The sequence below is a fragment of the Lissotriton vulgaris genome, chromosome 3_1 (assembly GCF_964263255.1).
Source record: "Lissotriton vulgaris chromosome 3_1, aLisVul1.2, whole genome shotgun sequence".
In the NCBI taxonomy this organism is placed as follows: domain Eukaryota; kingdom Metazoa; phylum Chordata; class Amphibia; order Caudata; family Salamandridae; genus Lissotriton; species Lissotriton vulgaris.
This window is the reverse complement of record NC_141689.1, coordinates 1,606,986,935-1,607,000,177: the sequence shown is the minus strand read 5'-3', so window position 1 is coordinate 1,607,000,177 and position 13,243 is coordinate 1,606,986,935. Positions and strand designations below refer to the sequence as shown.

Sequence of the window (13,243 nt, the reverse complement as noted above, 5' to 3'; positions counted from 1 at the left end):
TCGAGGCGACCCCTCCAGCCATGCCACCGCAGTACCACCGCGTGTCGGGGGATCACTTGCAACTTCTGCAAGAGGAAGTTTCGGCCCTCTTGGCCCAGGGGGCCATGGAGAGCATTCCTGGGCCAGAAGTAGGACGTGGTTGTTACTCCCATTACTTTCTGGTTTCCAAGAAGGGCAAAGGGGGCCTACGCCCTATCTTGGACCTAAGGAACGTCAACGGCTTCCTCCGGAAGGAGAAGTTCAAGATGCTGACTTTGGCTCAGGTCTTAGATGTCCTGGACCCGGGAGATTGGATGGTAGCATTGGACTTGCAGGATGCATTTTTTCACATCCCATCCTGCCCTTCCACCGGCGCTACCTGCGGTTCACGGTATGCCACGAGCACTTTCAGTTTACCGTGCTCCCCTTCGGCCTTACCAGCGCCCCACGGGTGTTCACGAAAGTGATGGCGGTGGTCGCAGCTCATCTGCGCAGGTTAGGGGTTTCAGTCTTCCCCCTACCTAGACGACTGGTTGTTGAAGGCGGGCTCGCCCCAGACAGTCGTCAGCCACCTCCAGACTACAGCCAACCTCCTGCAACTGCTGGGGTTCTCCATCAATGTGCCGAAGTCACACCTGTGTCCCTCTCAGAAGCTCCTCTTCATCGGAGCGGTTCTAGACTCGGCGCAGTTTAGATAATAGATGGGATAGGTATAGGTACTCAGGTGGGCGAGGTATGGATGGGGAGATATCAGAGCTTGGGGTTCTTCAGTCTTCATTGGTCTTAGATATATGGAGGTGTTCTCATGGTGAAACCAGACAGTTTCACTTAATTTCAGTTGCATGATATGTTTTCGAGGTTAGACTATATATTTACCCCCGGGGCATATGTCTGTAGATTTAGAAACCTGGAATTCATTTCAAGGGGTATCTCAGACCACTCTGCCTTTGTAACAACCTTTAAGTCTATAAGAATAGTTGGCAAAAGGAATGGAAGTTAAACCTGTAGTACCTTAAGGATAACTAGGTGTTGAACTAAATAAAATAAACTGTGAAACACTACTTGGAGGAAACCTAGGCTTTGTGGAGTCAGAGGTCACATAATAAGAGACACTTAATAGCCATGAAGAGGCAGGACAGCTTGAATGTGACAGGGCAATAGCAACAGAAAGGACAGATGATAGCAAACCTGGACAGGGAACTGATAGATCTGGAAAAGCAGGCGGTGAAGAGTTCTTCCCCTAAGACGGATGCTGGATAAGAGGGAAGAACGCTAGGCAGAATTGCTACACGATGCAAAGACCCACTATGTAGCGGTGCAGCTCACACTCTACAAAGTGGGAAACCAGGCAGGCAAGTTATTGCCCTATATTAGTAAGAGACAGCTTTAGGTGGCAAATGTGGCCAAAGATCTACAAGGCAGACTTGTGATAGATAATGTAGGGATTGTACAGACATTTTTGATGCACCTCGATGCAAGATACACTGTTCGCTTGGGTGACAAGGAGGACTTGTTGAAGGATTTGTATGGGAGTTGCTGATGTTGAAAGTACACCTGGAGGGCATCACCAGGTTAGAGGATATCTCTGTTGAGGAGGTGGCGAAGGCAGTTGTGTACTGAGATTAGGCAAAGCTCCGGGCTCCAGTGGTTTTTCACAGAAGTTTTCAAAAGATTAGCCGGGGGTTCTGCGTGAGTTAAAGGCGCCCAAACAGGAAGGAACATTTCCCTCTAGATCTCCTTACAGCTACTGTCCTAATTAAACATAAGGAACACCAGCTTAATACAGAGCTAAAGGTCGTGACAAAGCTGCTGAGGAATAGACTGTAAATGGTAGTAACCATGCTAGTAGTCAGGCTCAGTCTGGCGCATGTCGACGACAATGACCAGAATAAATCTTTGGTACCTGCATTTCTTAGTTGCAAAGGCTAGGAGAGTGGTATAGCCAGCCATAGTGGTCTCTGTAAATGCTGAAAAGAGGTCTTTGATTCGATCGAAAGCCCTTCCTTTCTTGAGGTGCTGAAAAGAATGGAATTTGGCCCTAACTTCTGTAGGTTGTCTGACACTTTTACATGATCTTGTCAGCCACGGTTATGTCAGCATCATTTCAATTGGGAAGGAGCATAAGACCGGGCTAACCCCTGTCTCGGACACCCTTTGCCTTGGCTATTTACCCATCAGCGTGCTGGATAGAATGAACTCCGATAAGGGGCCTCAAGCGACATGAGATGGACACAACATGTCGCTTATATGAGGGCAAACTACTCTTGTAACTAGCAGATCCAAAGATCTGTTTGAGTCGAGTAATAAAAGATACACGGTCGTCAAGGTGAATTGGTCAGAGTCCATACTTCTCCGCCTCATTAGATGAACGCTTCCGGAGGAATACCATATCCTGTGGCAGGCTTTGAATAGAGAATTTCGATTTGTGAGCTTTTAAGTGTATATTGACAGGGACGTATTTATGGAAGAAAATAAGTTGCCCTGACCAAGTTTAAAAGGGATGTGACACTACGCGGCCATGTGGCATGGTTTAAAATTATTGCATTGTCAAAACTTGTGTATGTTATACAGAATACACCTTTGCTTAATCTCTAATGATTTTTTTATTAGTTTGGATGCCCACATCCATAACTTGTGAGATGGTGTTTCTAGGATTACTCTTGGAAATCTGTGAAAGGGTTTATATGACAGATGAATCACAGTGCCTAATGTTCCGACTTACTATTGCGCCTCCAAGTGAACTGTGGAAATGACTGGGCTTTTGTTTTGGAACTTAAGCAGGCAGACTATTGAACCCAAGGTTGCAAAGCAAGGAGATATCACAAATACACAGTACATTGATAAACAACATACCTGCCGCCTGTGGGGTGATATCTGGCTGCCCCCGTCAATGCGACATGTTGTTAGTCTGTTAGGGACAGCAACTGATCTTGCGCCACTTCCAAGTCAGATCTGATGGGCGTCACAGGTTCACCCAGATATTACGCTGTCTTTATGGCCTGCGCACGTTCTTTTGCCAGCTGGGCCTTTGTAGGACGCTTTATTCTGGCTATTTGTGCGCCCACAAGTTTCCAAGCCTGTCTGGGATATGCAAAAGTATTGGGTGGAGGATGTGCAAATCCATTTTGATCTATCCATGACCGGACCTCCTCTGGTGTAGAGCAATATATATACTGCTGTCTTTGTGTCAAATACGCAGTTTGGCTGGATACTGCCATGCATATTGTATCTCGTGGTCTCTGAGGCATTGTTTGACTTCCATATAGGATGATTTGCAGCGTTGTACCGTCAGGGTGTAATCTGGGTAAATGTGTACTGTTGCATTCTCAATCTGCCAGGGACCACGAGTCCTGGTCACCTGGAGGATATGGTCTCTGTCGCGATAGTTTAACAAAATCGCTACTACTGGCCTAGGAGGATTGCCCAGGCGTGGAGGGCTGCCTGGTACTTTATGTGCCCTCTCTATCGAAAAGAATTCCGGGGTAGTGCCTTGGAGGATATCTGCGTTAAGCCAGGACTCTAGGACAAGGTCCATGCTGGGTTCCACCACCCGTTCCGGCAGCCCCACAATGCGGATATTGTTGTTGCAGGATCGCCCTTCCTGGTCCTCTACCCGGCTTTTCAAGTATTCCAAGTATTTTTGTTGAAGGGATTTGATTTGATCCTTGGCTGTGTAAACAGTAGGACATAAGGATGCAAGTGTGGATTCCGATTTTTCCACCCTGTCTTTAAGCTTTTTATGATCTTCTCTCCCCAAAAACATTTCTGCTCATAGTGAGTCAATTTTTGTGCCCAGAGTAATCATAATGTCTAATATCGCTGCTATTGGTTTGTTGAACCGAGGTAAATGGTCGGATGAAGTGTTCAGGTTTAAGGTAGCATGGTGTGTGACGTCTCCCCCACCGGTAGCAGAAATTGTTGCATCAGTCGGTTGGGATTGCTCTGTGTCTAGTCGGGGGTTCCCCATCCTGCTTATTGTTCTTTCAACGTTCCGTTAGGATGTGCCTGTGTGGTGTTATTACACAAAGAGAGAACTGGGGTGCTGCAACAGATTTACAAAGCACACAAGAGTCTCCGGTTACTGCTGTGGCGGTGTAATGTAAGTGATTATTGTGTATGCTGCAGACATTCACTGGCGGAGGAAGTATAAAACACACCTACTTGGTGGACTGCTATTATTGTTCAGGTCGCAGACTTCTCCGGTAACATTGAGGGTTGTATAGTTCTGCGACTGCCTCTGACTGTGTAATGCTAGAGTAGCTGCGGTGACCATACTAGTTTAAAATAAAATAGAAAAGTGAGATTTTTTCTGTCGTCTGAATGGCTCAAAGGAAGCTTTGGTTTGTGAATGAATGAGAAGAGGGTTCCACAATGCAGTGGCAGGTCTCGAGGAAGATACGTTTTGAGACTGGGCAGATCTGAATCAAGGTGCATCAAAGACAGAGTTTTTTGCATTTTTGCTTTGTGAGTATATTGAGTAGATGGGCCTGTTATGAAAATGTATTTCTATGTAGTGTTTTATAGGCTAGGCATTCAGTTTTGTGAGGCCAAAGCAACCTCTGCAGTCTGTTATGAGTTTCACTGAAAAACTATTTTGTCAGCCCTAGCAAAATAGTCATACAGTTTTCCATCTGTGAAGCAGCTGTACCCTGATTCAGTGGTCTCCAGATACCTCAAGAAGTTGCATTTGTAACATCTACCAGATTCCCCACCTTATTTCATTACTGGATGTCCTGCTGGGTGGGCCAACTGAATGGTTGGACTTTTAGTCTTGAACTTTTTAATCTGGCCCAGGACTTGGCCCCGTTAAACTGGGATTAGCTATTTTGCATTTAGGAATTCAGAGTTCTCTAAGCTGATGATGGCGGCTAGGCGCAGCTGGTTAAGATATGTGCACCCTAAAGGCCAACCTACACCATATGCCCCAAATCTACCTTTGGAGATTCTTCAAGCCTCATTTAGTTGTCATAGATGCCCGGAGCTAGAGACCTGGAGAGCGGCAGGACTGGACACCTGGGCGACTTATTTGCAGACTCACAACTGCAAAATCTCAAGGTGTTAATAGAAGACTTCGGGATACCACAGGGGACTTTTATGCTCCATGTGTTATCGCAACAATTCCTCCAAACGTGGGGGAATAACCATACAGAATCCGCCACATCGCAGACTCTACTCACACATGGAAGGGGCAAACATGCAGTGATGGCGACTTATAACTCTCTCAGACCGACTCTACATCCGTATTAGCATAATTTTGCATCTATTGGGACTCAACGTTGTCGATCACGATCACCGATAAGCAATGGTTACATTGTATAGGTTATCCTAAAATCATATCCACGAGCCCTCGGCTGAAGTATACGCAATTCAATTACTTACACCCCACATATTTACGCCACATAAACTGGCTTGCATGTACCCTACCTCTAATGATGCCTGCCCTCACGGTTTAGACTCAGAAGCAACGTTTCATAATATGGTCTGGACTTGCCCTCGCCTTAATACATATTGGAAAGAGATAGCCGTGGCACTAGGGGAAGCGACAGACACGTTAATAACTGCTCAGGGTCCACACTTCCTACTTGGTAATATTAAACGCTCTGCCGCATGTAAGAACCTTAATACATTTTTAGACTTGGTCCTGGGTTTGGCAAAACTTAGAATATATGTGACGTGGAAGTAGTTTACTGGCCCTACGACATGCACTTGGCTCCTGTATCTCTGCAAGGCACTAGTTTCGGAGCATAGAGCACAAGCACTTAATACTTCACGTGCACCTTCAGGGACTAGTCCTATACAATGGTGTGAGTATCTGTCGTTCATACAGGCTAGACTGAATGCATCCATTTCAACCATGTTGTGAGGCATGTCCTCACTACACACACCCAACACAGCATACAGTCAAATGATTGCATATATGGCAGGCGTTGCGACAGGTCTAGCCAAGTCCAATATGGACTTGGATCAGCATATATCCACTTTTAAGTGTTATACGAGGTACCCTCCTTCCCTCCCTTCTGTATCACATACGTCCATACATAAATAATTAGTCCCATCCACAATGTCCATACATAAATAATTACTCCCGTCCACATATGGGCAAATCCACAATACATGCGTAAGTTAGATGTGATCAGATCATTTTAGGCACTTTGCAGTTTATTTGTAGAAAATTCTAAATGGTTCTAGTGGCAATAACATTCAATGGCATGCACACAATGCTACTTACATTTCATGACACTTGTATACAGTACTGCTTGGTACCCCACCAAGAGTTGTTCTACCAAATGTTACTGTGATACTTTGCATAATAAAGCTGTCAAAGTTTATACTATGTATAACCTGCTGAAAATCAAGTAAAGATTATTTTTAAAAGCATGTGTCTGGAATGTGTTGGGCAAATGGTTGGCTCATGTAGTCGCTGGAAGTACTTGAGTAGATCATAATGTAAAAGTAATTTAAAGGTTGGCATATTGGTGTGTAGGGAGCTAATGACCAATGTCTCTAAATTGAGTCATGCGTTTCACGGACAGAGGTGAGGTAGTTTCTAATGAAGTCACAATACAGGCCACACTTGAATAATAGGTTCACCTGTCTATCTTCCCCTTCTTCCTTTGTTAAGAAAATGTGAAGCTTTACTACCTCCATCAGCTCAGCTAAAGTTCAGATTGATCTGGAATTAGGTAAGTAGTGGATAGGGATGGTTTTAAGTATTTTCACCTGTCCCACCAAAGCCTCTGTCATAGCAGCGTGTGGTCTAGTGCAGGGGGACTGCCAAGAACGCAAACATAGTGGTAGATTTAGGTTGCAACTGGTCATTCCTAATGTTACCCAATAGCCTGTACCAGAAAGATGATGGCATATTACTCCTCTGGCTCACATGTTTCAAATGCTTGAAGTGGGCAATGTACACTTTCCTATCTGGAATTCCTAGGTGCTTCAGGTCTGCCAAGCACTATTTCATTCAAACTTATTTTTTTCTGAAATAAATAGTGTATAATTTTGAAAGATTGGTATTTTTATGGATTAATAGGGGGCCCACCATGCCAGTGCATCACCATGCAGGTTCCCTATAATGAAAGCTACATTTGTACTGCTGATGGGGAACGGTATCTGCTTGACCACATGGATTTTCAAAGCACTGACCTTAAAGTTGCATTGATCTCTGCATTAAACACATGTCCACTAAGTCGTGTACTAGAAATTACAGGAGGAAATTAATGCTTAATTCCTGACCTGTTTAACGTTTTTTTTATAAATGCTTTGCTTTTATTCATTAGACATGTTCTTTTCTCTTTCAGGTCAACTCTCATTTTACAATGCAAGCTCGAAACAGCTACTGCATACCTTCAAAGCTAAATTTACCCAGCCACTAATACCCAGTTTCATGGTTAGTATTTGGGGATTAGTTATAATTGTGAAGTGGTGCATATATAAAACCCAAAGGCAGTTGCAACTGTGTAGTTATAGTTAGGTTATACTCTCCACAGGAAAAATGTTTTTTGGTTTGCTATTAACTTGGGCGCTGTTTGATGTATCTTCACAAAACTTTCAAAACAAAAGTTGATCCACCTCAGTTTTTTCCTGGAACGTCTTGTCAAACAGGGGAGGGGAAAAGGGTGGGTACAAAACAGTTTGTCCATGCAATTTTTATTGCCAATTTTAGATAAAGCTACAACCAAAATGGCTGGACAGAATTAAAACCGATTTGGCCGAAAGCTAGATCTTTACTCAAAAGAACATGATTTTTGTGATTTAGTATATTTTTGCCACTTTTGAGAAATAAATTAAGGTTAAAAAAATAGAGATATCTGGATGGTTAGTCTCTTAGGAGTTCCTAAGAAGTCCTGAGCATCCGGGAATGTAAAAAATGAAAGAGTTGTGAATGGCCATTGGATTTTTTCTCCCGTTACTCATTTTGCTTCTGCAGGACTGAGTCAGGGTCCTCAGGAGATGTTGCAGTCACCATTGCAGGACTTGGGGACTCTATCCCCAAGTCCTGAAAATATTTTTAAAATACCATATAAAGTGCATGGGTAAGGATACCCTGAACTCTTGGCCCTTGTGTGTGTGTGGGTGTGTGTGTGGGTGGGGGGGGGGGGGGGGGGGCAAATGTCCTAGAGTGAGTCCTGGGGACAAGGGAAAAATAATTCTGTTGTGCGTAGCAGGGTGTTGGTCGCAGGACCTGGCCCTGCACCCCAACCCATTTCTTTTACTTTTAAAAAGCCCGAGCAATTCATTGAAAAAACAAAGGGTAAAATGAAATTAGTATGGTGAAAATGTCAGTCAAAAATGTAGCATTTGAAATTACTGAAATTTACCAGTTTTAGTTTACAGAGCTAACTAGAACGTGTCCACCAACCTTGCTCAGCTCATTAACCTGACATGTTGCATCTCTCATGACAAGTAATTTCTAGTTAGCTCAGTAAACTAGAAGTAGACGAAAATCTGTATTTTTTAAAGTTTCAGATGTTGTTTTAACTTGCATTCAGGTCTAACTATGATTTTTCAGTGAATTTATGAGTTTTTTAATGCAAAGTAAGTTATTGTTACCATACCTAACTATAGCGTCATTCTAACCTTTGTTTTTTTCAGTTTATATAAACACACATACACAGACATGTGCAGGTTCTCAGTTTCTATTAAATGACTTTGACCCATCCTCTCCCATCGACATGCAAGTCTCTCTTCAGATGGTTATTATGGGTACACATGCACAGCTGTAGACAGGTGTCACATAAAAACCATTGATTCCCTTATGAAAACTGCAGAGTCAATGGAGTGCTGGATAGCTACAGGAAATGAGTATGAAAATATTTGATTTGTTTAGTGAGTAATATGTGACTGTGCTGGAGAACCTGCCATTTAGTACCATTTCGTAATATAGAAAATATATACAAGGCATGACTGTAGAAAATGCAGCTCCAGTTATTTGTATCATGATTTTCCTGTGTAATGTTTTTGTTGTCCAAAACCAATAAAAGTTATTTTTAAAAAATAGGTAGGATAGTTGGGAATTTGTGGGCTTCAGTTTGAAGGAAATGACAGAACCACAATGACTGATATAAGGTAGTAAACCAAGGGTCAGAGCAGGGCAAATGGCCACACCATGTTGAAGTACACATGTTGGTTAACTTGACAGAATTGGTTATTAAGATTAGACACTAGACTAACATTGCTGGATCACTGTACACATTTTTACCTCTTATTTAAACCATTTAACAAAAATTGAGACAAATTAATTGCACATATGTGTGAAAATTGAGACACATGAATTGCACATATGTGTATTTCCATAAATGGTATACCTGAATAAATGTGAACATTCCTAGTTTTTAAGTCGCAGCCTCTGTCTGGTTTGCTAACAACATCTTGGGAACTTTCAGAAAGTTGACCTAAGAGTGCAATCCACTTGTTGCTTACGATTGGCTTTGTGGTTTCTAACTCACATTTTCTGACTTTCTATTTGTTGGCTTTATTTGCTTTAGGCTCTCCAGGTTCAGTTTGTCCCTCCCTTCGCCTAAAGCGTGTTTACTGTGTTCTTCCACCGACTCCCTCTCTGTAAACAGGCCTTAAAATCTTGGTCACATTTGCTGTGTATTCAAAGACTGGGGTCAAATGTCAGGCGCTTTATTCCGAAGGCGCTTGTTTACTTTTCTTTCTCTGACTTCAAAGTGAGAGAATTTGTGACAATCTTGCTGGTTACTGGGAGGAGGAAAGAGGTATTTTCTTACACAACAATATTTAAATTAACTGTGTAAGTATTTCAGAGTTTATCAGAATTAGGATCACAAATGAAGCACATTTTTTGTTATTTCCGAAGTTTGTTGGAAACAAATACTTTAATATGATCAAAACAAATCATTACACTAGGTGATGCAATTTACACACATTTTCATTTGTGCACTGTATAGTTTTATTAATTAAACAGTTTGTCTATGAAAATTTACTGACCATTTCAATTGAAAATACGTTGTCTGTATTGACAGTGCGGAACCATACCATGCATACTCTGCTCTACGCCCCTGCACTTTACTCTGCACCACTCTACACCACTGTTCTCTACTCCACACCCCTCAACTTTAAACCACTCCACTCTTCACCACTTCACTGTACGCCCCTGCACTCTATGCCACTTCATGCTACGCCTCTCTACTGTGCCACTCCAATCTATGACAATGCACTCTTCGCCACTCTACTCTACACCACTGCACTCTTTGCCACTGCACTCTACACCACTCCAATCTAAGCCACAATAATCTACTCTGCACAATTCCACTCTGTGCTACTGCACCCTATGCCACATTGCAACACTGCGCTCTACTCTGTAACACTCAACTCTATGCCCCTGCGCCAATCCACTGTACTCCACTCTAATCTACTCTTCACCACAGTACTCTGCCACTGTACTCTACATCACTTTACTCTACACCATTACACTCTGCCACTCTACCCAACTGTACTCTACCTTGCATCACTGCACTCTTCACCACTTCACTCAACTCTGAAACAATCTACTCTACACCACTGCACTCTGCGCCACGCCACTGCACTCTAGGCCACTCCATGCCAATGGACCTTATGCAAATGCACTCTACACAACTGTACTCTATACCACTGCACTCTATTCTGCATCACTGTACTCTATGCCACTGCACTCAACATCACTACTAAACCACTGCCCTCTGACACTCTACTATGCAATACTGCACTCTACACCACTCTAGTCTGCACTACTCCACTCTATGCCACTGCACTATACTCTACTCTGCACCATTCTATGCAACTCTACACCGCTCTATGCCATTGCACTCTATGCCACTTGACTCTACTCTGAACTCTATGCCACTTGACTTTACTATACTCTGCGCCACTGCCCTCTGCATCACTCCACTCTGCGCTAACCATGCAATTGCACTCTACATCACTCTACTATGCGCCATTCTAATCTATGCCACTGCATTCTACAACACTGCATTGTATGCCGCTGAAATCATCGCCACTGCGCGCTATGCCACTATAATCTGCAACACTGTACACCAGTTCACTCTACTCTATGCCACTCCGTGTATGCCAAACTACGGGACTCCACACTGTTACTCCAATACACAATACTCCTCGCCACTCCACTCTGTGACACTCTACTCCACTCTTCGCCATTCAACTCTGACACTCCATGCAACTCTCATCTATGCCATTAACTTATAGCAATGCTGAACAGCAGCCACACTAGTGCACAACATTGCTAAAGCATTGGCTAAGCCATAGACAAGACCTATTGGCTTTACCAATGCTTATTTATTTTGACTACTTTAAGCTGTGGTGTCAGAGAACTCCTTTAAATGATTGATATTCATTGGCTTGCACTCCTATTGTTGTGTTTGTCCCTTACATGGAGAATAGCCTCTTTGCTATCCTTTTGATTGGCTGCAGGTGCATCCTTTACCGGCTCACATTTAGGGCACTACTTTTTTTATTTTTTTATTTCGCTCTTCAAGCGAGGGCATGTGTTTCCTTGCTTCTCTCATGTTGTGTTGCTGCCCTCTCTCAAATACATGCCCCCCACCCGCTCTATCCCTCAGCCTGCTTCTCTGATGCGTTTTCTCTCCTCCCTAGGTTTGGTGCGGTGGACTAACGTTACACACAGGACTGCAGGTTCCAAGCGCGGTGAAGACTTTGCAGAAGAGCGAAAACGGAACGAACGGTTCAGCAAACAGCCTCACCAACGCTGCTTAGCGTCACGTGCTGCACTTTCCAGAAGGGTGGGTGGGGCTTTGCTCCAGAGTGAGTGGGTTTGTTTTTTGTTTCACTTCTACGCTGTCACCTGACGCAAGAGTTTGTGAGCAAACGGATCCAAACGGTTTCCTAACCAGCGTCTCTGCTGCTGCTACGGGATCCAGGCCCTGGAGCCTACATCTGGAGTGATCGCTGAACCTTTTCCACGCACGTGATAGAGAACTACTGTAGAGACTACGGGTTGTGAAGACTAGGTGACAGGAGTGAGAGTTAGGCTGCGTGCTTTCATTTTGGCCTTGGATTTTTTGATTTTTTTGACTTGGATATACTGGCATTTTTTTCTTATCGGTTCAAAGACACAACAAGCCCAGCTCTGGCAGTCTGGGCCTATGTCTGAAAAAACATTTGTTAACAAAAAAAGCTCTTAAATGCGAATACATTTCACATCGAGTATTTTTAAACATTCATTCTTTGAAGTGATGGTATTTGGATAAATGTCCAAAGGTGGCTTGACAATGCTGAGGACACAGATGTCTGTAAAAGTCTGCTGCAAAGGAGGACGACAGATGGAGAAGCACCAAGCCAAAGCTGGAGTAGACTTGCACTAACCTCCTCAAACACAGTATGCTGTAGCGTGACTCCTTCAGTCTGCTTTGGATTTAAATAAATGAAGAAATTGTCTATTTGTCGTCATTCTGCTGCGCCTCCCATTGCCATGATTTACAAACCTGTTACTCCTTTTGCAAGGGCTCACCTTTAAATGTATTCCCCAGCGCCCTGTTGTACCTCCTGTGTCATGTCCATTTAATTCCTGATGAACAAACCAACCAACCCTTCAGTCTAACCTATAAGCGTGATCCTTCCCAACTACTCTCTTCCTTTAGTGTTGAAATTACAAGCTTCCATCTGGTTAACCACTTGATGATACCACAACGGTAAAACTTGCCAACCACACAACTTGGGGAATGTTCTTTCAGCACCATTGCTATACAGTGGCGAATGAGGAGATGTCATGTGAATACTATTGTAAGAGCACTGTATTTTACTGGTTTACCAGGCACTGGATGACTGTGGTCACAAGACGTGTAGCTGTCTGCCATGCACAGGTATCTTTCATGCAGTGACATTACATTTGGCATTTAAACAGTGTCCAACTACATGCTTTTGTATAACAGTCTGGAAGGCCAGCTTCATAAATCTGTATTTTTAGCCTTCAGCTACTCCGACTCCCCTCTTTGTTCTAAGAGGCGACCTTAACGTTAGCGCTTGAAACAACCTATAAATAAGCTCAAGCGTGTTAACTAAACAAATTAGCTTTCTTTACAGTGTTCTAATAAAATAATTGAAAAAGATCACATTTTATTTTGTCTGTTTTGTCCCCCATAGTTGAACACCTGATCATTGTGTACCTCAGTCATTTTACATTAGGTTCTGTGTGCCCCTTCATCTGATAGAGACATCTAGCTGCAGATTCCTTACTTTTGAACTTCCAGGCGTCCGGCTGCATCCAGTAGATTTTTCTTAGCAA

At 43.3% G+C, this 13,243-nt stretch overlaps 1 protein-coding gene across 5 annotated transcripts in view; it reads left to right on the top strand.

Moving 5' to 3' along the window:
* The window catches only part of FSD1L (fibronectin type III and SPRY domain containing 1 like), a 359,379-nt gene extending 346,983 nt beyond the window's left edge, over positions 1–12,396 (top strand). For all 5 annotated transcript variants that reach the window (XM_086962086.1, XM_086962083.1, XM_086962085.1 and 2 more), the window contains 2 exons: positions 7,281–7,369; positions 11,596–12,396. In XM_086962086.1, the coding sequence (XP_086818212.1) occupies positions 7,281–7,369; positions 11,596–11,715 (209 nt within the window). In that variant the 3' untranslated portion in view covers positions 11,716–12,396. The remainder of the gene's footprint in view (positions 1–7,280; positions 7,370–11,595) is intronic.
* Positions 12,397–13,243: the final 847 nt, after the last annotated feature.